Here is a 21564-nt window from a genome sequence, read left to right as displayed (position 1 = left end):
GAATCCTCACAGTGATTTTGCAGCTTTCAGCTTTCTGAAAAAGTCCCCAGGGCTGAATTCAAGTGGGAATGGAAGGCACATCTGCCACACCCCAGTACAACTCTTTGCCCTGCTCTAACTGCTCTTGTCCTCTTATTCTTCTTTAATAATTCATCCAGAACCCCCTCGCTGCAAAATCACTGTGAAGACTCAAAGGGAGTTTTCAGCAGCAGGTCCCAGTAAGCTCAGTCACAAACCTGCTTTTAAATGCTACTCATCAAAACAAGTAAAAAGAAACAACACATTTGATACAGGAGCAGAGATGACTCTGAATTAAATAGATTCTGAGCTTCCCCAGAGAACTCTGAAACACTTAGGAAGGAAAAGTCAGCCTGCACTACTTCTAAACAGGAAGCAAGTGCCTTGTAAGTGGGAATTGCTAAACTTTTCTCTTTTTTTTTTCCTCTAGTGTCTGTATTACACAGGAATTTGAGGGGCAAAAAGAAAGGTGGCAATCAAGAAAGAAGGTTCAGAAAAGGTGGGAGAGGGGTAACATCAAAAAGGATCTGTGCTGCCACTCTCAGAACTTAAGTGGAGGACATTAGAATGCACTGAATTTACTTTTTTTAGTAACAAAGGAAGAACAGAGTATTAATGGCAGAACAGTTACTCATGAAGACCTCAATTCCATTTTATAGGATCTTTAGCTCCGTTTCCAAAGTTCTTTGGGAAACATTGTCATTATAACACATGGCTTAGTCTCCTGGGAAACTGGAGCAAAGCCACCAGAGCACAAGCAAATTAGATTAATCTCCAGTCTTAACTGTACTTTAACCCCCCTCCCCTGCAGCTGGTAAAGCTCAGCTGACAAGATAGGCACATCTTAACAACAAGGCTCAAAACACTAAATTGTCCAACAGTCCCACTACCACTGAGGTATATCCAAAACAAGCAATAGAGGCTCCCCAAAGTGTGTTCGGTTTTCTTTCTTGGAAAAAAAAAGAAAAAAGAAAAAAAAAAAAAGCTAAGCTCATTCATTAGAACAAGAAAAAAATAGATATTCTGAAGGAAAAGTAAAAAATACAATTGCAATTTGCATGTATGTGTTGAATACCCTGTTAACTAAGAGCCAAGTTAAACTCTATTGCTAACAGAGCTCAGTCAAATACTGTCTTATCTCTCTAATCACAAACTGAATGAAAAAAACAGGGAAGCAAAATGAAAAAAAAAATTACTCAAACAATTGCATGCCGTTGGTTCTCTTATCTACAAAGCACCAAAAGTCGACTCAAAGCTGTTAATTTTTTTCCCCTTTCTGCATCAGAAGATTCAGAGGCATAGAAATGTTTGTTGCCTCAGTAAAACTGCATCATCACGATTTTCCTAATCCTATTAGATGAGGACATGACTGTGGGATGCCAGGCAGTATTTCCACTCTTAGCAGGAAGCAGAGGACAGCAATGTGGGTGCCCAGCTCTGTGGAGTCTGTTCAGCAGCACAGAACAAGCTCAGAGAAACGCCAGAGGAAATCAGGTACTTGGCTAATGCAAGCTCTCATTCAGCACCTAACAAGATGCATAAATACAGAAAGTGACAGCAAAGGAAATGCCAAAAACCTGCTTGAAGGCTTTGTAACACCAGCCAGCTAGCATTAAAGACACATCAGTCTCACCCTGTGACCTGCCATTCCATATTCACAGGTTACCTTCAGCCCCACCAGTCACACCTATTGATAGAGGAGTGATTTTCAATAATTTTGGACTGATATTGCCAGCTTTTAGAATGGACATGAATGAAAAAATGGTTTAAAGCAATAAACAGGTAAAATATTCAACATGAAGATTGAATAAGCCAAAGCACTGACTCAAGTTTCATTCAAGTCAAGAGGAGACTTCCTGCTACAGACCAGGATTTTGGCTGACAAAGAATTTTCCTTAATTAAAAACTCACTTCCTTGCTACAGACTTCTTGCACCTAGGTAGTTTGTTCCAGCTAGCTTGAGGAAGATTGCTACAATAAACCCCAGCCAATTAACTTGTGAACTAGGACAGAAGAATGGTCACTTTCTACCCCTCATTCTGGACAGTATGCAAATCCATCTACCTTGTACATTCATCCCCTATACATCAGTCAGCATCTTTTTCCTCTGAAAGGAAGCCCTTAGCAGTGTGCCAGAGACTAATTTGGCTCCCTTCTCATAGATATTAATTAAACCCTCATCCAAATGAGGACTGGAAGATGAGCCCTTTCCCCTTGTAATGTTTTAAAATGCAATTAAGAGTAAATGGTACAATGCCTAGACACACACAGATGGGTTCCAGAAGCAGAACAATTTGCCACAAGCAACATTCATTCCAAACACAAGGTGATGGCACCAGGACAAGCCAAGAAAGAACGGGGCTTAATTAAATTTCATTAGAAGAACATAAAATCTTGACACAGCACTCAGTAACAGCTCTGTCTCAAACACTGCCTGAGCAAATCCCTTGGACTGCGGTATAACAGTCCTTCCCCTTCCATACCACTTGGACTCCAGGTATTTCAACAGTACTGGCAGCCTGCTGTACCCTGGGAAGGAGACAGTGACCCTGAGGCGGCAGCAAGAGCAGCTCCTGTCACCAGGAGGGCTTTAACCCAGCCACACCCCTCCTGCCACTTCAGGGGAAAATGAGGATGTGTAGTTCTCAGTAAATTGGGAAAACCATATATTATCACAGCAGCTTCACTTTTGTACTAATTAGAAAATACATATATAGGCTGGGGGGAGATAAAGACTTGTGACAAGTGCATACAAGATACAAATATTATCTGGATAGGACAAGACCAGAATTTGAAAACACCAGAAGCTTGCATGGAAGTTAAAACTCACTATTATTAGTCCGATTCCCCTTTCCCATTCCCTTTGGTTCCTCTGTGAAAAACAGAGCTGGTGAAAGCTTTGTTTTCTGGAGTGAGATTCCTCCAGCAGAAGGAACACTGATGATTTTATATGCCTTCAGAGATTTTCCTGGAAGCAACCAAGGCACTGGCAGGAGTCAAGGGAAGCTACAAGTCCACCTGCCTGTATAAGCTTGAAACAACCCTAAGCCACGTGCTGCTTGACCTGCCTATTCTCTAAATCCTGGCGCCAGCCTCCCAACAGCTCCTTACCCTCCACACCTGCAATGCTCTCTTTGGTGATTGCAAACCACAGTTTGGTAACCATCATCTAAACCAGCAGATAAGCACTGCAAAAAAGAAGTGATTGACCAGCATACACACATTTTTTGAAAATCCTCTATTTTTTTCCCCTCTGGTGCTAAGCAGGCACACAGTAAAACAAACAAATCACCAATCTGAAAATAGATTTTCTGTGTAGCTGGCTTTAAATAAGACTGAGTGATGAAAAAGCCTGAACCCATGGCACAGAGAAAGACTGTTCAAAGTGAACACCCCTAGAGAAGGAAATGCCAGAGTTAAAGGAGGAATGGACAAAGCAGATAAAGCTGTCAGTTCTGGCAGAGGAGAGAGGCTAAGAAGTTCCTAAACCCTAGAGTAAAGCCCTGGATGGAAAGAATCAGAGTCAAAGCCAGGTTGTTCTGAATTTGCATGCACCCTATAAAAGGCCTGACAAAGATACTTTAACTGAAAACCTGAAGGCTTGAATTTATTCAGGAATGAACCTGTTTCTTTTGTGCACATTCAATAAGAATTCAAAGGACCAAAATTCAAATTTGCTACTTTGAAAAAAAAATAAACTCCTTAACTCACTGGGCATCCTGAGCAACACAGGTAGATTGAATTGTCTGCTGGATGTGGCAAAATGAACACCTTTCTGACCTGCAGAAGCAAACCAAAACAACAGCTTGAAGTAGATTTGTTTTGAACCACATAATGTTCTATGTGTATCTAAAAAAAAAAAACAACTGAAAACACCCAAACCTTCCTGTGGTACAGCAATTGTCACTTCAAAGGATTTTCCACACCCCTGACTACCTCTGGTTCCCTTCAGAGGCTGCTCTGGATGCAAAATAGATATCTTGTGAAATAAAAGCTACTTTACACCATAACGTTGCCATTATTTGTAAACATCTAGCTCTACTATTTATTTTCTTCTAGTTTAGCATAACTTGCTGCATACAACCATAGAGACCTGATGCAGTCTATTCAGCTCTTGTAGTGCAGATTTTTCTCCACCAGCTGCAAGTTAACTGATTTCAGTGGATACCCGAACACTGCCCTATTTTATCTGGGCCTACCATGACATTTTGAAAGGACTCAAGTAACTCTGAACAAAGCACCACAAATAATTCATAGATCTCATTGATGGAAATACTTTTTATTAGAAAGAGTAACAAAGTGCTTCCCCCATTGGACTCATTCAATACAGAGATTTTAAGAAATAAGATTTTTCCTTTTTTTACGGACAGTTTTGATGCGATGGTGTTCAGCACAAACAGGGTTCTCCAAGATTCTCCTGCAGAGCTTCTCTGTACACACTCTTTCAACCAGTTATGCATTTGGCAGGCATGAAACAGCACTGAAGAGTCCATCCCTTAAAAAATGGAGGTTATGTGAAACGCTTGTAATGTGTAAAACACTGGCCAACAGGAAATATATTATTTGTTGTTGTTTAACACAGATTTAAGGGACATAATTCTTTCCTACAGTCCGACACACAGATGCATAAAGGTGCTTTCAGTTCCATCAATAATAATAATAATATGTAACAGCATAAATAACATTATCAATTTTTACTATATAGACAACTGGGAAATTGCCTTTTTTTTTTCTTTTTAAAATTTAACCTCCTGCTTTTTTAGCTAGGGACATCCTTTGAACATTTGGTGCTTCCTCTGCCTTCCTACTATGTCTGGATGGAATAAAGAACACAAGCAAGGACTGTTCACCCATTTCCCCCTCACTTTTGGCACACATTTATGATCAGATTTCTTTGGACACATATATGCACTGTTTCACCGCATTCCCCTTTCCACTCTTTATGTCTGATTCTATTCCAGTTCCCCTTTTCCCTTAGCTCCTCCTGCCTTCCCTGCAAATGAGAGGGGGATAGTACAGTAACAGCACAAAATTTAGGACAGAACATTTCAGTACAAATTGTTATATACAAGGGAATGTATGAAACCAAACAGGAGAAGGGGATTATCCATGCAATGCATTCTTCTTTTCCCATTTTCAAGCCAACCTTACACCACTAGCACTGTTTTTTCAGGTTGTTAAAAATGCAAAACTTCTATAAAGGACAAGACATAGCTACCCTTAAGAGAAACCACCTAAGACATCCACTAAACACAGTATCAGCCCCAAAGCTACCCTACCTTTGCCCAGAGTACACGTACACAAACATGAACATCGAACAAACGACTGAAATGAATTCATGAGTGCAACAGTCACAGCTTTGCTCACACTGAAAGGTCACATGCATATAAACAATGTCCTCACTGAGACTGTTGGTCACACCTGTGGTTCACTGTTCCCCCTTCCTTATGTACAGAGCACAATCACCACTTCAAGGAAATACCACAGGCCATCTCACAGCACAGCACCCTTACACAACAGAACTACTGCAACAAGGGTAGCACAGATACACTTTTTCCTAAGGCATGAAGGGAATTAGATGAGATCCTCTGTACAGTAACTGGATTGTGGGCAGAAAAAAAGGTTGTTTTTTTTTACTTTTAACAACAGGATGCTTTTGTAACACAGCCCTTATACAGGAGGAGAATACACATAACTCCATCATTCTATCTATACAAATCTGCAAAGATGTAAACAGATGTTCTCTTTATAGAGGACTTGAAACAAACCCAAAGCTTCCCCCTAGGCACTTCTGAGTACAGAAGCTCCTGCCTCTGAGTTCAGCCTGTACTTGCTGTCCAAGGTTTCTCTGCCACCAGCAGAACTATTTAACCAAGTGCCAATCAACACAGGGTGCCATCTAACTACACAGCTGGGCCTTAGTCCTGCAGTCCTGCTGCTTCAGCAGAGCCTCCTGAATCCACATGCAGGGTCATCTGAAGATCCAGAGAGGTGACCTGCCTCCTCAGAAGGATACTACTTGCTCATTAGAAAAGCACAGAGACACATCTAGAGATGGCATTTCAGTACAAAAGACTCCAGAGGAGCTGGGCTTTCATGTCCACTGCCCTAAATAACAATTATGTTCCTAACAGGAAAGTCTATAAGAACTGGGGCCAGGAGTCCTGGAAACAGCCTAACAGACAAAACGATCCATGCAAAAAGCTGGACTTGAGAATCCAGCAGCAGGAATGGGACTATAGAGAACCCTCCCTTAACTTTAAAAGTCTTTGAATAAGACAACATCTTCAACTAATTTATTGTTGTAAAAACATTTAGGAAAAAAGTCACTGCAAAAGGTTGAGTAATTTTCTGTAAATTTCACATCTATTACATCTCTTTAAGCAAATATGTAATTTCACTCTACTACAGATGAAATCAATTTTGCAATTAAGTTTCTTGCTAAGAGTAATGTACAACAAATATTAAACTGGTAGCCTATTTAGCAGTAGTAGTAAAGTATAAGTAGTAAAGATTCTGTCCCATTTTTCTGTTTCTCTTCAGGAAAAGAAGAGAACTTGGAAATACCCAGCACAACCCTGGGGTGGCTACTGGGGAGCTGAGTGAATTTTGCACCCACTCCTGAATCTATATAACCTATTCTCTAGGCTGTGTGGCCCATGACATATACCTATAGGTAGGCATTTTTGCTGCCTAGTATGGAAAGGAACCAGTTAAGACTACTAAGTAAAATGACCACCTGGTTTCAACTCCATTCTTGCCTTGCATGAGGAAACAGGTCGAGTTGGCTTAGGTGCACAAAACTTTAGCTTGTGTGGGCCCACACTGCAGCAAACGTGGGAAGCATTGAGAGATCTGGTCTGGAATCTGGTTGTTCAGCCACTTGTCACACCACCCAGAGGAAGCATACAACATTCATGCTGTCTGGAATGGCAAGTGTCCAACACTGCAGCTGGAACTACCTACAAACTCCATGAATTATCCAAATATTTATCTTAAGAAGGAGGGCTGGGGGAAAGAGCAAGTACAAAAAATAAAGAAAGAAAAATAGCAGCAGGAGCTGAGTACATTTCCAAAAAACAAGGCAGTGCTACACTAGACCCCAAGGCCAATGTAGGACCGCAATTTCTCCTGAACAACAGCTGAAGTCTTGTCTGATGTCACTAGCATTAGTATAAGGGCATTTTGCTGCTACAGCTTGTTTCCTGGGGGAGAGCTTACTATAAACTACATTACCCAAAGTTGCTTTTGTGTCTGGAAGTTGTACTCATCTTACAAATGCAGGTTTGTAACCAAATCTCCCTTGCACAGGTTTAGCTTTTCAGCAAAACACTAACAAATTATGCAGATTCGGGGAACAAACAGCACATGAGCCCTCTCAGCAGTGAAACAGAGCTCAAGAGGACACACAAGTGTCCTCTTAAAACCAGACATGAAATTTTCACTATACAAAGCAAGATCATGGGGAGAGTGGAAGGGAAAACAAAACGCCAGTCCTTTGGCTAAGGCCCCAAGAGTGCAGGAAACAGTACATTTCACACCATTACATTACAAACATCTCCTTTCTTCCCCCTAAAAGATGTAGTAGGGCAGTGCTGATTTGGTTTAAAATGTAATTTTAGTCCCCCTCACCAGAAGTTCAGCAATTTGAAGCACTGCAGCTTTTGATACACCACCCATTTGCATAAACACATAAATCCACTGACATAGTGACAGCATTGAAATACGTCATCCAAATAGTACCTATAAAATTTCACTGTTGTACATAAATAATGACAAGGCACAGAACAGCCACCAGTCCAAGAGCTTGTAGGCCAAGAAACCAGAGCATAACCCAGAAGAATATAATTATCACGGGTTCCACTATCCGTTCTCCAAAGTACATCCTTGTGAAGCCTATTCTGATAAGGCTTTTGTTTAGTTCTCCGAACAGAGTCCCCATCTTTTTGTAGTCATCTATCACAGGTTCTGTGGTGTGGTTCCTTTGCTCTTGGTGGACCTGCAGGCAGAAGACAAAAAGAGGAAATATGTTGTACAATTTTATTACTGTGATTCTGAACAAGTCTCTCCTCTCTTTCTATTTGAATGCATAAAACTAAGATACACATGCAATAAATCTACTCCTTAAATCAAGAGACTGAAAATGCTACATAACTTGTGACCTTGGTACAATGCTAAGGATGTAATTTGTCCAAACCTGGGACATCTGAAGTGGTGCTACAAACACATGACAGCTTCCTTCCCTCCAGATGCCACTCTAGGAAGTGTAAAGCTCTCCTGCAGGTCATACATCTTACCGGTCTGTGCAACCTGCCTGTGGTTGTCAGGGCAACCACAATGGAATGAGATGTCTCTAATTCCAGGGAGGAGATTTGGCTGAACTATTTCCAGAACATCTCCAGAACTACAAGAATGATATCAAACATGAACTATGAAGTATTTTGCACTGAAGGCCAGGAACTGAAGGGCTGCTAATCCCTGCTGAAAGAAGGGCACTGGATTTGACCAGGAAAGCAACAAACATCTGTCCCAATGCTGGTGTAAGAAGCCATACAAGTCAGACTAAGGAAGACAGACCCAAGGACTGCACAGATGCAAAGTGGTGGTATAAAAAAGCAAAGTGAAGGAGAAACAAGTTCTGGACTTTTTGTGAAATAAAAAATGGCAGAGTAAATGCACAGGAAGGCAGAGATTCGTCTTCAAATGAAGATGCCACAGGTAAATATCACTGCAGAAAACAGGAATGTTTCACCCTGTAAATTGTAACTAGATTAGAGTTTGAGATCCCATCTCTCTTCCCCAGTGTCCAGAGATTCTTTGCACAAAACCTTATTGGCTTGTGTTTGGGTATGACAGGGCAAACATGTTTTCAAGATGATGAACATGAGTCTTCTAATGCTTCCATTAGGCAGCAGCGAAAACACATACAGCAGGTACTCATAAATAATTCAGTCGACTGATCAATATGTCCTACAATTTAAATTGCCCACAAGCTCTATGTGCAATTAGTCTACTCCCAGATTCAAAGCAAACATGTTCCATCTTCAAGGATGAATGCTATTCTGCATCCCTTGTTCCACGGCTTGGTCTTGGTAGAGAAAGAGATATTCCTTTTCACACCAGTGCCAGGCTTTCCATTAGAGAACAAATAATAAAGTGAATTACCATTCTTACAGAAAAACATACAGCAAAGACCAATGGAAGCCAGTATTGTTTTTCTCGGTCAGACTTTAGGCCACATGAAGGACCTGCTGGCTGAATGCTCTGGGTAAAGCCCTACAGCTGCTGCTGGAAGAAAAAAATCCCCAGCAGTCTCTCAGCTGAAAGTACCAGGATTTTTTTTTCTTTTTTAATTTACTTACTCATAAAGAGTCTGGTTTAAGCTTCAGTACTGAATCCCATAAAGGGACAGGTGCAGGAAGCCTAAATAGTAACATGTTCATAACTAATACTCTGTTCACTCTCTCTGTGGTTCTACAGAACACCCTGAGCGCGGAGAACTGCAGTACTAGAGGTTATGTACAGACAGACACTTGCCTGCCACTTTTCAGCCCACTTTGTAGGTCCAGGTTGTTTTCTCCCCTTAAATGGATTTCCTTCAGCATATTGGCTTTAACTGTGCTTTATTGAATTCAATTTACTTCAAAGAAACACTGACTCATCAATAATCCCAATGTTTCAAGATCAATCTCTTCTAGAAAAGCAGATCCTCTTGTGAGCCCCTGTAAATTTTGGCAGGGCTAGGAACACAATGGAACTCTTATCCCTCCATTTCCAAAGAGCACAGGGAGACAACCAAACTCTTAGCCTAAGTGTATACTGACCACAACAACTAGGGGGAAAGAGAAGGGATGTGCTGGGAAGGGAAAATAAATTTATTTGCTTCCCACATGCAGAGACCAGAGAGAGCATGTGACAGATGATGGTGGAGAGGATCAGAGCACAGCTCACATCAAGCAGTGCAGAGACCACTTCAGAGAGAACAGCTGAGAAATCACTACATTTTCTAGCCATGGCCAGGGCAGCCAGGAGGGGGAAAACATGCACATCACTTCTTCACCCCTGGCTTGTTAGTGGGACTCAGCAAGGTCCTGGAAGCCTTCCCACAGAGCAAGCACAGCACTGGCCAGGAGGCTGCCAGCAGGCACAGGTTTGCAGGTCCTCTGCAGCTCCCACTGGGCTAAGCAGGATTAACCACACGTGTCCACACCAACAATGCCTGTCCTGCTATGAGGAGCTGTAGGACACACGATTGCACTTGCAGCCCCACATGCTTCCATAAGCTAACAGCAAGAAGTTGCACACTGTCTCTTAAACAAAGTAAACACAGTAAATTCCACCTCACTTAGGCTGTCCAGGTATTTTTAATTTTTTCACTATGTATTTTTTCCACTTCCCTCACTTTCTCAAACAAGGGTAGATTCATGGATTCTAAAGTGATTAGACACAAGGAGCTGCCAGGCACAGAGACTGACAAGTGTATGTTTAACTACAGAACAAGTGTCAAGTTATTTTTCCAAATATTTTTCAATAGTTTACAAAACCTTTCAAAATTATCAAGGAAATTCTCAAGACTTCAAAGTCTGCTTCAGTTAATTCAGGCTAAGCCTATCTTGCTTCAGGCAACTCAGCGATAAGCAAGTGAAGCTGAGAACAGATGATCAGTCACGAAACACTGATGGAATATTTTTCTTTACTATTGTGTAATATTTCACATGCTGGACAAATAGTTTTTTTCAGAGGTGTAGCTAAAACAGGATTAGGGCAAATGCCAGTAATGTTACAATACTCCAAATTGCTAAGGAACAATAAATAAGCTTTAATACTGCAGCTAGAATTTCTCTCACTAACTTTCAGGGCAACAATAAAATGGCATGCAGCCCCATATATGTGCCACAGCTCTCAAATCATAACCTCAGAACCAAATTCTTTTTTTTTCCTGACAAAAAAATACTTTTCTAAACAATTTTAGAAATTGGCCGCCTTCAGTGAACACACAGTTCCCAGCTGACTCCTTAATTTTTACTGAACTATTTTCATAGGGCTATTTTCATACTAATCTTGCTGAATCAGCCTGAAGCTAGACAGACACTACCATAACAGACAAAATGTGGAGAGAGAAATGTACCCATTCTGAGCAGCTCACCCCCTTGCCTCTGCAAAACCAGAGCTTCCTCATGTAAAAGCAGAAGTTTCCGTTGGAAAGTTGCTATTTTAAAATTCAACAACCCAGCCTAGGTTTCGTAACTTTTAAGAATCAATTGTGTATCAGGAGGGAGCAGAGGGAATTTCTCCATCTGCACTAGCCCCAGAGAAAGCCCCATGCTTTCCAGGCTTTGCCCAGCTGCTCTTCTCCTTGTAATTACGTGCCATGCAGGGGGGGCAGACCCAGACTTCATCTGCTACAGCTCAGGAGGGAATGTAAGAGAGGGCCACTTCAACTTCACTCATTTGTTTGCCTTTCCTCACTCTTTGAAACACATGAGTGATGAAGAAATTCAGAGGGACTGGGGAACAGCAGCGCAGCCAGAGATCTAGATGGATGATATCTCCTGAAAAGAGAGGAACAGCAGCACTGCCTTCCAGACAAGAATCCTCTTTCCCCCTTCCTCCAACTGGCTGAAAGACACTCACCAAATATACAAATATGGCATTATTCCTGAAGGAGAAAGGAGAACAAGGCTTTCCTAAGTGAACAGGTCTAAACAAGAATGTATTATAAATGGTGATTGCATTTGTTTCCTAACCTAATGTTTCTTATCAAATTAATGTAATGAATTACTTCGTACTGTAATTTAAATTAATTTTACCTCAATATAATTTTATTTTAGATTTACTGGGATGACTTAGTCTGAATTCTGAATCTGTCCTCTTTCAGTTTGAAACTATTCCCCCTTGTCCTATCCCTACATGCCCTGTAAAAACTCCTTCTCCAATTCTCTCCTTTTAGGCACTGCAAGGTGCTATAATGGCTCCCTGGAGCCTTCTCCAGGCTGAACAGCCCCAACTCTCTCTGCCTGTCTCAACAGAAGTGCATCTTCATCATCTCTGAGCCCCTTCATGGCTCTCTTCTGGACTCATTCCAGCAGGTCCATGTGCTCCAGTGCTTGCAGCACTCCATACTCAATTTTGCATATGGTTTTTAATTTTTTATTTTAAATTATTTAAAGATAAAAACAGAGTTATCATACAGAACAGAAAGGGAAGCAGCTGATCCACTCCACTGCTCAGCAAGCACAATGTCCTTCACAAACCCATTGGTACCTTCAGGTTCCCATCAACCACCCCATTTCCTCTAGTCTTCTCAGATGTTTGGTATTTTAAAATTTCCCTCCCTATTCAAAATGGCACATTTTCATCAGCAAAGCCATGGTCTGCTGTCTCCCACTGTTTACTGGCAGAAAGTCAGAACTTGAAGATCCAAACTCTGAAAAGCTTTTATTTTATTTTATGGAACTAAATTTTCCCCTCTGTTAAGGTCAAATAGCTTAGGGGCTTTGATGCTTCAAGGACAACCATGACAGGCCCTCACAGATGCGATGCAGAATGCCATAAAATCACTTTTTTCAGAATGAAACCCTACAGGGAGGTCACAGAGGAGCTACTAAGTGCCAAGTTCTGCCTGCTTCCAGAACAGTTGATGCTCCCTCATCCCTGAGGTGCTTCTAGAAGAAAATCCTCCATTTAATTGAATCTTTTCCTTGACTAGCTTTAAAACAACAAAGAAGGTAAAGTCCTACTCATCCTACTGAACCCAACTAACATCCGGTTGTGGCTTTTCCAGTTATGTTTGTCATCAATCCAACACAAAATTCCCTGTGTTCTGACCACTAACTACCCCTGCTTATGGCAAATTTCCACACATTCACTGAAACTCACTGCTTCCTAAACTCAGGAAAGCACATGGTATGTCACGAGCAGAGGCTGCTCCACACCAGCCTGATGGGACAATCTTTTTCTTGCTTACCCCCTTCCCATCAAAGGGTGCTTTGATCAGGCAGTGAAACATGAGATCCCATCAGAACATCCTGCCCCCAGGAAGAAGCCATCTTTGCAGTGAGTCATATGCTATTCCCTGGGAGAGAAGGATAAAGTTAGCACTGAACTTTTCTCAATGGCCTGTGACTGATCCCTGTCTGCATCTCCTATATGTAGCCAGTTTATGGTCTTTTCCCCTCAAATTGCTGAGAGCACACAGTTCCAGCCCCTGACTGTTTGCAGATCACACCAAGAAAGTCTGCCAAGCCCGTGGAGGATGCAGAACATGAATGGATCCAAGAGGGGCACAAAACTACTCTACACACATGGGAAGTTATTTTCATGTGTCTAATTAAAAAGAGCATGGGAGTGCAGATTTAACATTTATTTTCCTGCTGGGAGGACTGAACAGCTCTAAAGTAACGTCACCGCTGATGTGGCTGTGTGGAGAACAGGTATAGTTAGGTTTTCCAGGCATTTCATCTACTGAAGCAGCAGCTTGATCCACAGTTTTCCACACTTAGCCTAAGAATCTTGAGATGAAATGCTTAGTTTGGGATTTTTGTGTGTGTGTGGAAAAGACCCACCAAGTAACTGACTTGAGCGAAATAACTGGATTAAGTACAAGAGCCTTTGTTTTGTGGAAGGAGGGAATAGATGAATACAAGGAACCTGCTCCTCATGAAGATTCAGGATGTTAAAAAGAAAAAAATCCATTCAACCACTCTGAAGGTACAAGCAAATCAAGTAGCGTTCTTGTATTTGGGCATGACTAATGAAGAGAAGAAACCTCAACAGTCTTCTCTTGCTCAAACAACCTGAAAAATTCCCACCACAGACTTAACAACAGCACCAGGCTGAGTACAAGCCTATAACTGCCTCTTTTCTTGCATCTACTGCCTGAAAGGGCATTAGACAAACATTGAACTCCAACAATGGAGGAAAAAAGGCCAATGAATTGGGAAAATAACTACTCTCCATGTAAAAGCTTATGATCTTACAGTCAAAAAAGTGCTGCTGGGCAAAGAAGGCAATGAGAGAGGACACAAAAGGTATACACAATGTTCATCTCCAACACAGAAAAGCAGCAGTGTCTCTAAACTGCATGCCTCCGATCGCAATTCATCATAGGTACAGTTATAAAAGAAAGAAAAAGAATACGCAATTCATCATATGTACAGTTATAAAAGAAAATAATTTAAGAGAATTATTTCCACATTATAGAGAATAGAAATCACTTTTGAGTACCATAGCAAGCATGTGTTTAATTACATCTAAATGCGACATCAAAAAACCCCTTGTAATAAAGAATGTAGAGATGACTTCTGAATATTAAAAAAACCCCAACCCTCTAATAAAGAAATGCAGGGATATCACATTTACACACCCATCTGAACATTTCTCTTTTTTCTGAACAATTCTCTTTTTTTCAAGTAAGAAGCTTTCCCTGCAGTATTTAACTGCTCACTATCTATTTTACTCCACTCATGGTTATTTTTACTCCAGAGAACAGGTGGTGTGTCTGCTATCTGAAGCCCACAGACACCTAAATGTCAAAAAAGGCAGTGAGATATGACTTTAAGAACAAGCTTACTTTCAAAAACACATGAGTATTTTTCACTAAGTTGGGATGTTAATGTTCAGAAGAGAGTGCTTCAGAGCTATCTTTTACAGAAGATGAAAACTGAAACTGAAAATACTTCAGGACCACTCATAATGAAAAGGAAAAAAAAAAAGAGAAGAAAGTGAGCAGATGACAAAGACCAGGATGGAAGAAACCACAAGTCCTCTCCCCTCCAGAATAAGAGACCAACTTATCTGGGTGCAGAAAGGGACACACCAGCCAACATGCAGCTAATTTAATAGTTGGGTAGCCAGCCATGGAAGTCCTGAAGGAAGGAATGATCCAATCTCGCTGGTACTCAGCCATGACCACCCAGTGTATTGCCACGGACAGGCTCTGGAGATTTGCAGCCAACAGCAGGTTCCCAGCTGGTGGCCTCCTCTCTGTGCAAAGCACAGCCTCACCCCATTGCAGGGCACCAGCAGGAGCCCTGCTGATGCACTGGCTGGGTGGGTGCTGCCTTTCTATTTCCTACTCCTCCACATATGCAAAACAGTTTTATTACTGGTAACACTTGGCACCTGATCAGGATCTCACCCTGCTTTCTTGTACTTAAAAGATATCTTACACTTAATTAAAAGAAAGTGAAATTTGCCCAAGAAGGGCAAATGATTTTTTGGCAATGTTTCTGATTTTCCTTTTCTTTACTACAGGAAAACACCAGTCTCCCTTTGCATCTTTTGCTAGCGTAAAATTAACAATCAGTATTTAACCTCGTAAATGTAAGCAGTAAAAAGACCTTGATATTGAGCCAACAGACTACAAAGATAACACAATTAATTTCAACTGTCTGGAGAAAAAAAAACCCAAACCAACCAACCAGCTTCATTTCTCTAGGCTAATTTTAATTTGATATTTAACTATGAAAAGATCAATAGATTTGGAAGTGAGGAAAAAAACCCCCTCAATTCCAGATGAAAAACAAGACAGAAAAAACTAAGTTTAACTTCTTCCTCTGGGAAAAAGAAGCAAATGCAAGAAAACTAGAAAAATTCTTAATACCAAAAGTACTTTATAGCAGCTATCAATAAAAGTTACATACTTAGAGGAAGTTTAAACAGAAGATTGCAAACCAAAGCTTGGGTTAACATTCATTTTACAGCAAGAATCTAGAAATAATTTATAAAATTGAGACAAGATGTTTCTATAGAAACAAGCAACAACATAAGAACAGCAACAGCACTGGATTCCCTTCAGTTAGCTTTTACAGCAACTCAAGTTTAGAATAAACAGTTGCTGGAACAAACTCTGAAATACCAGGAGATGTTTTGTGTTAAAGAGATGAAAAGGCTTTTCCAGATACTTTAACTTGTGTATTGGTGGAACAGAGACAGCTTCTAAAAGAATAGAGGCTTCCCTTGATAAACACAAAAAATGTCCCATAATTTCACTAAAAAATTCCCCACTAACAGAGGACCAGATGAGAAAGTGTGAAAGACAGGAACCTGGCACAGGAGGGTCCATGGGAGAGGAAACCTGCCTGCTCCCATGTCAAGATCTGCTGCCTCATTCCCCCATTTCAGGATGCTGTTTACACTCCCTGCTCCGGCTACTGTCCCTGAAACTTGATCTCCTCTGTGCTGCAATTTTACATAGAGCCTAGATCAAATGCAGTGTCTAATCCATCTTTTCATTACACCTGCAACATTTAATTTCCATTGGATTTCATTTATCAGGGTTCCTACTAAAACTGGTCAGCTTGACTCAGCACAAAGGTTTGCAACCCCTGTACATTCGGGGTGGTATCAAATGCACTGGCTTGCTGAAAAGCAACAGCTGTTAATTTTGCCTTTTAAGGAGAGGCTATTTCTATTCACTTCTATCTCCAGAGTACTTTTTTCTTTAAGAAAATGGGATCTTCCCATCATTCAGAGCATATTATGCCAGCTACTGTAGATGCTACATATTGTTGAAGGGTTGGGGTTTTTTTCTTCAAATGCTGTTAAGCCCCAGAAAACTTAATAATGCTTTTAAGAAAGCTATTATCATCTATTATTTTATAGTTACAAACCTCTGCAACAGAGTTAATTTATCTGCAGAGCCAGAACAAATTTGGGATTAAGTCCTCCTTGTCGAGTACAATTACTTTCGGAAGAAAATTCCAACAACTGTGAGCAGGAGAAACCTACAATTTTCAGATTATCTCAGTGTAGAATAAATTAGAGATAGCTTTCCAGCCTTAGGCATTGCAAGTTTCACATATACAAGTGTACTTCTGATAATTCTTGATCATTACTGACTTATGACCGAAATTATGCCATTCTGAGCAACACAGCCCACAACCACCCAACAGTGGAAGATGAAGATTTTACACAAGGCATACCACAGGTCTGTTGATATTATTTTCTAGTTCTGTTTCTGCTCATCCTCCCCATTCTGGAGAAATACTAGTGATATTGTAAAGATATTCAAAAAGTTCAGGGCTTGAACTTAGTTGAGACACCCATACCTCCTCAACAAAATTCTCAATTCTCAAAGCCCTTTTGTAACAGCACCTCTAAATCCGAAGCCATCTATTAGAAGATAAAATACTCCACTTACAGCCATAAAACACTGTTCAAAATAATAATAAAACAACCCAAAGGCTTACAAACTCAGGTTAATGAAAGGTGATAGTCTACGCTAATAAATCTACTTGGAAATAAACGTATCACGTATTAACTCTGTACTTAAACTTCTTCTAGAAGCCTTGGCTTTACACTTGAACAGCACTGTGGATTCTGTGTATCTTAAACAGGCATGGAGATCCTGGCCTCACTGGAGTAACTGGGAATTTTTTTATTGCCTTCAACTTTGATTACAAGGAACTAAACCCTATTCTTGCCCAGACACAGAACTGCCCACAGCTCTCAGTACAGAAGGCAGCCACAGGAGCTCCACTGTGACACAGAGTGTGGCTTCAAAGTCCCTCTAGACAGACAGGGGGCTATGCATCCTGCTGATACCACCTCATTTCCTGCAGTAGGGCACGTGCACGATGCAGGCGATGCAAACACAGGACTTCTGCATCAACTTTTATTAATACACACTCATGCTTTTCTATTCTTATTTAATAGTTTAATTTACAGGTGTTGATGAGATTAGAATGCAGTAATGCGACAGTGGCTAACCTATTTTAGGAAGTGGGTTAGAGAAGAAGGTTTGAGGTCCTTATCTCTAGTGATGTTGAAAATACAGGACAATTTATGTGTCTGACTAATTGCTATCAACAGTTAGGGAAAAAATGTGATCTTGAGGGTCAAAGCAGCAACTTATTCCCATGGCTTCAGGAGCAGCTGAATCTTTGGGTGCTTTCACTTACTACTTCTGAACTCCAGCACTGCAATACAGGAGAAGTGGAAGAAACTACCAAGGTCCTGCAGTGCTTTGAAGACTAAAATAGGTGTAATTAGCTTTACATGCAAACCTACAAAGCACACAAATCAAATTACCATCCAGTTCAGCTTTCAAATCTAATCACAGAAGTAGGTAATTCTACAGTCTATTGCAATAATGAATTTCAAAGGCTATGTATAACATTTAGTTACTTATCCATCCATTCAGAATGTACAGATATGTAACTGTCCATACAAAAACGTACCTGTCAGTAATTTTATTAAGCATGCCTGTGCTGACACAATAACAACTTCAATAAAAAATTAAAGCCAGAGGGTTTGGCATTAAATAGATTTATTTCCTACAGGGTGCTCTTTCTTAAAAAAAATAAAAAATTAAAGGGTGTACTCATTATTACTTAGGTCCTGCTTGTCAGGAAGGTATTCTTTTAGTTTTCTGTTACAAGGTATGACGATCTTACACAAAATGTTTATTTTGCAGGAAATGGGAAAAACCAAATCACACCCAGGTTTGAAGCCCCAGATCCTCACCTAAAAGTCCCTCTCAAAAAAGGCCAAAGGATGTTCTCTCATGCAGGCTTTACTTCACACATGATGAGAGAAATAAGAATTGATACCAACAGCAAAGCAGACTTTGACTCCTTCCTTTTACATAGCACATATGACTAAAGCACGCACGCGTTCATAGTTCAGGAGAGAGCACGGAACAGGAAAACACAGGCTGAGGACCAGAGTCTGTGCTGGCAGTGCAAATACCCTCAGCAAACACAGCCACAGCGCTGGGCCTCCACCAGAGACTCCAATAAGGACCTAGCCTAGAAACAGGATCCCTGCCCGCTGGAACAGCAGAGGTCAGCAACAATTCCTCCATGAGAGCAAAAATGGGCGGGGGAAAAGGATTATTTTGAGAGAAAACTGAACACACTCAAGAAAGCAAAAAAGGTACAGAGTGTTACAAGGCTTGGTGACACAGGAGCCCCTCCCAATCAAGCTACAAGTTTGTTCTTCTGTTGAACAAGAGAATCTGGGACTTTCTGTCAAAGTTTGCAGCAAGTGTAGGTACCACCAACTCCTTGTGTCCTTATGTCTTCTCTACACATAAAAATAAAATATTTATCCAATTATCCATTAATTATTATTTTTACTGATACTTTATCCAATATTTTAATTCTCCCTGTATATTAAATATAGGCAAGTGATAATTCTTATTTCCAAATATACTTTATTATTTCCCCAGGTGACTGCACCTCAGTATGCAAAAAAACTACTCTGTGCTGTGACAGTGAAACATATCCAACAACCGGGAAGGATCCTCTCCTTTTTCCTTGTAGCACATTTAAAATCTCTGCTATCCTATTGTTATACCGCAACTTGTCAGAAAGGTCCAGGATCACTACCTGTGCTTGAGAAAAGTGGAAAGAGAATTTGTCAGCCAAGTGTGGCTGTGGCTACCCAAGCAGTACATTTGCCAGTTTCATTTGAAAATGTGTTTAGGCACCACTGAAGGCAGTTCTTCAGCCTGCACCATTCCTTGAAACCACAACACACCCGTCGCTAAGAAGCAGCTGTAAACTGCAGGGAAAAGCTCCTTGGCGAGGAATTACAACTAGTTTGAGCACAGTAATGTATGAGATGATCTGATGCAACTTTTTAACCTCTCTTTCAAGGAAGGAGAGTAACCAGAACGAGCAAATATTCCTTGCTTGCCTCCTGTGACATTCTGCAGGAGGGCTTAGGGACACAGAGAGAACTCTGAGCCTCCCTTGGTGCATCTGTCCTTACCCTGCATTCTGCTCTGCTCTGCCCCATTTTTCTAGAGAAAGGGGCAAGAAGATGCTCTGACTTACGTAAACGTGCCGTAAATGTGGCTTAGTGAATTCTCAAGTACCAGAATCTTTGAAAGTGGCCCGCTTCTAGATGTCATGTTAGGCAAGTACTACCAGACACTTTCCAATACTGAACTACCTCAGCTGTGACATGGCTCATTTATGGTTAACTGAAGAGCATCTGATAAGAATTTTCAACAAAAATGATTAATGCAATCAAAACTATTCGGAAATTACTTATGGATGCGCTCCTGCAGCTCTGTTCGCCCCTGTGCAATCATGAGTGCTAGTATATTTCAGAGCTGATCATTGCATTCTACTATTGTGCATGAAAAAGGCTGTGTTCTTTCTTCCTTTAAATGAAACATCAATACAGGTGCATTAAGAGCACTGTCTTTGTCTAAACACCGGGACGATGCTGTCGGCAAAACAAAAGAGTGCCTGGAAAGGCAGTTTACAGCTAACAATAGGAAAACGGCTCCTAAGCAAAAAGCCCACTTCCATGCCATAAAAAATATAAATCCTGAAGCAGACAAAAAAAAAAAAGAGTTGGTGTTTTCCTCCAATTACAGTATATTACGTCTATTAAGTAATACAGAGACTAAAAGCTTAAAATACTCAAGTGAACGCACACAAGAGCTGAACTAGTGGGGGGAATTCCGGGGATGGCAGGAGCACCCTGGTTATTTCCAGGAGATCCATGTGGATGCCGTACCGGGATTACCCTTGTACATCTGCTCCCATTTTCCTCCAGGCGGACGAAGCGTCCCGGAGGGAAGAACGAGGCTCAGGCGGGCCCACAGGCGGGACACCCCAGCACCAGGCGTGGGCAGCCCCACGCAGGTTGCATAAGCCCCGCCGCAATGGAGCGTTACCCGGGAGCGGCTCGCACGGGTGGGCTGTACCGGGAACGCCACGGGAGAGGAACCAGAAGCGTCGCCGCTTTTCTGTTGCCGCCCGGCGGCGGGGCAGCCCCGGAGCCGCGGCCCGCCCTCCCAGACCCCTCAGGGGCGGGCACCCACCTGCTCCTCCGGGCGCCGCCGGTGCCGGGCGGCCGCCTCCGCTACCCCCGCTTCCCGCTCGCATTCCCCGAGCGGCGCTGGCGGCGGGAGCTGCGCCGCCGAGCCCATGGCTGCTCCGCGCCGAGCGGGACCCAGCGCTGCCCGCGCTCCCGCCTGCCGGGGCGGGACGGGGCCGTCACGGGGTCCGGGGGAGCGGCGGCACGGAGGGAGGAACGGAGGGAGGGCGGCGCCGCGGGAGCGGGGGGCGGCCCCTGGCAGCGGCCCCGCGGCGGGGATGGGGGGCCCGGGGCGGGGAACCTGCAGCTGCCGCCTCCCGCCTCGGGCTGGGCGGGCGCTCGGTGCTCGTTGGAGCGAAAAATAAACCACCCCGGTCAGCCCATTTCTAAAGCTTTTGTTCAAAGCAGGAAGTGCCAGGTGTTAATAAAGCGTTAATTTTAGCACCACTCCTCGTCGATGTGTCCCTGGGGAGGAATGGCTGCTCTTGGCAGTGTGAGATGTGGCATTCGCTGTTCCTCCCTCGGGAAAGAGAAAACTCTGGCCTCGCTCTTCCGAAGCTGCTTGGGTCCTGTCTTCTGTTCTTTAAAAGGAAATAATACACACCAGGAAGAAGGAAACGCAACAGCAGACCCCGAAAATAAGACTTATTGTATGGACAATGCCAAAGGTTTAGATTGGGTTTTAGGAAAAAATTCTTCACTGAAAGGGTGGTCAAGCGTTGGAACAGGATGCCCGGGTCAAATCACCATCCCTGGAGTTATTAA

At 42.1% G+C, this 21564-nt stretch overlaps 1 protein-coding gene across 1 annotated transcript; it reads right to left on the bottom strand.

Annotated features, from left to right (window-relative positions):
• Positions 1-4288: 4288 nt before the first annotated feature.
• Positions 4289-20995, bottom strand: FAM241A (family with sequence similarity 241 member A). The gene is made up of 2 exons (XM_030948312.1): positions 20804-20995; positions 4289-8017 (listed from the first exon to the last, which is right to left on the bottom strand). Exons 1-2 carry the CDS (start codon positions 20909-20911, stop codon positions 7772-7774), a joined length of 354 nt encoding a protein of 117 aa, XP_030804172.1. The 5' UTR covers positions 20912-20995; the 3' UTR covers positions 4289-7771.
• Positions 20996-21564: the final 569 nt, after the last annotated feature.

Source organism: Camarhynchus parvulus, chromosome 4 (assembly GCF_901933205.1).
Source record: "Camarhynchus parvulus chromosome 4, STF_HiC, whole genome shotgun sequence".
NCBI classification, from domain to species: Eukaryota; Metazoa; Chordata; class Aves; order Passeriformes; family Thraupidae; genus Camarhynchus; species Camarhynchus parvulus.
Note: the sequence above shows the minus strand (reverse complement) of the source record. Positions and strands in the feature narration are given on the sequence as shown.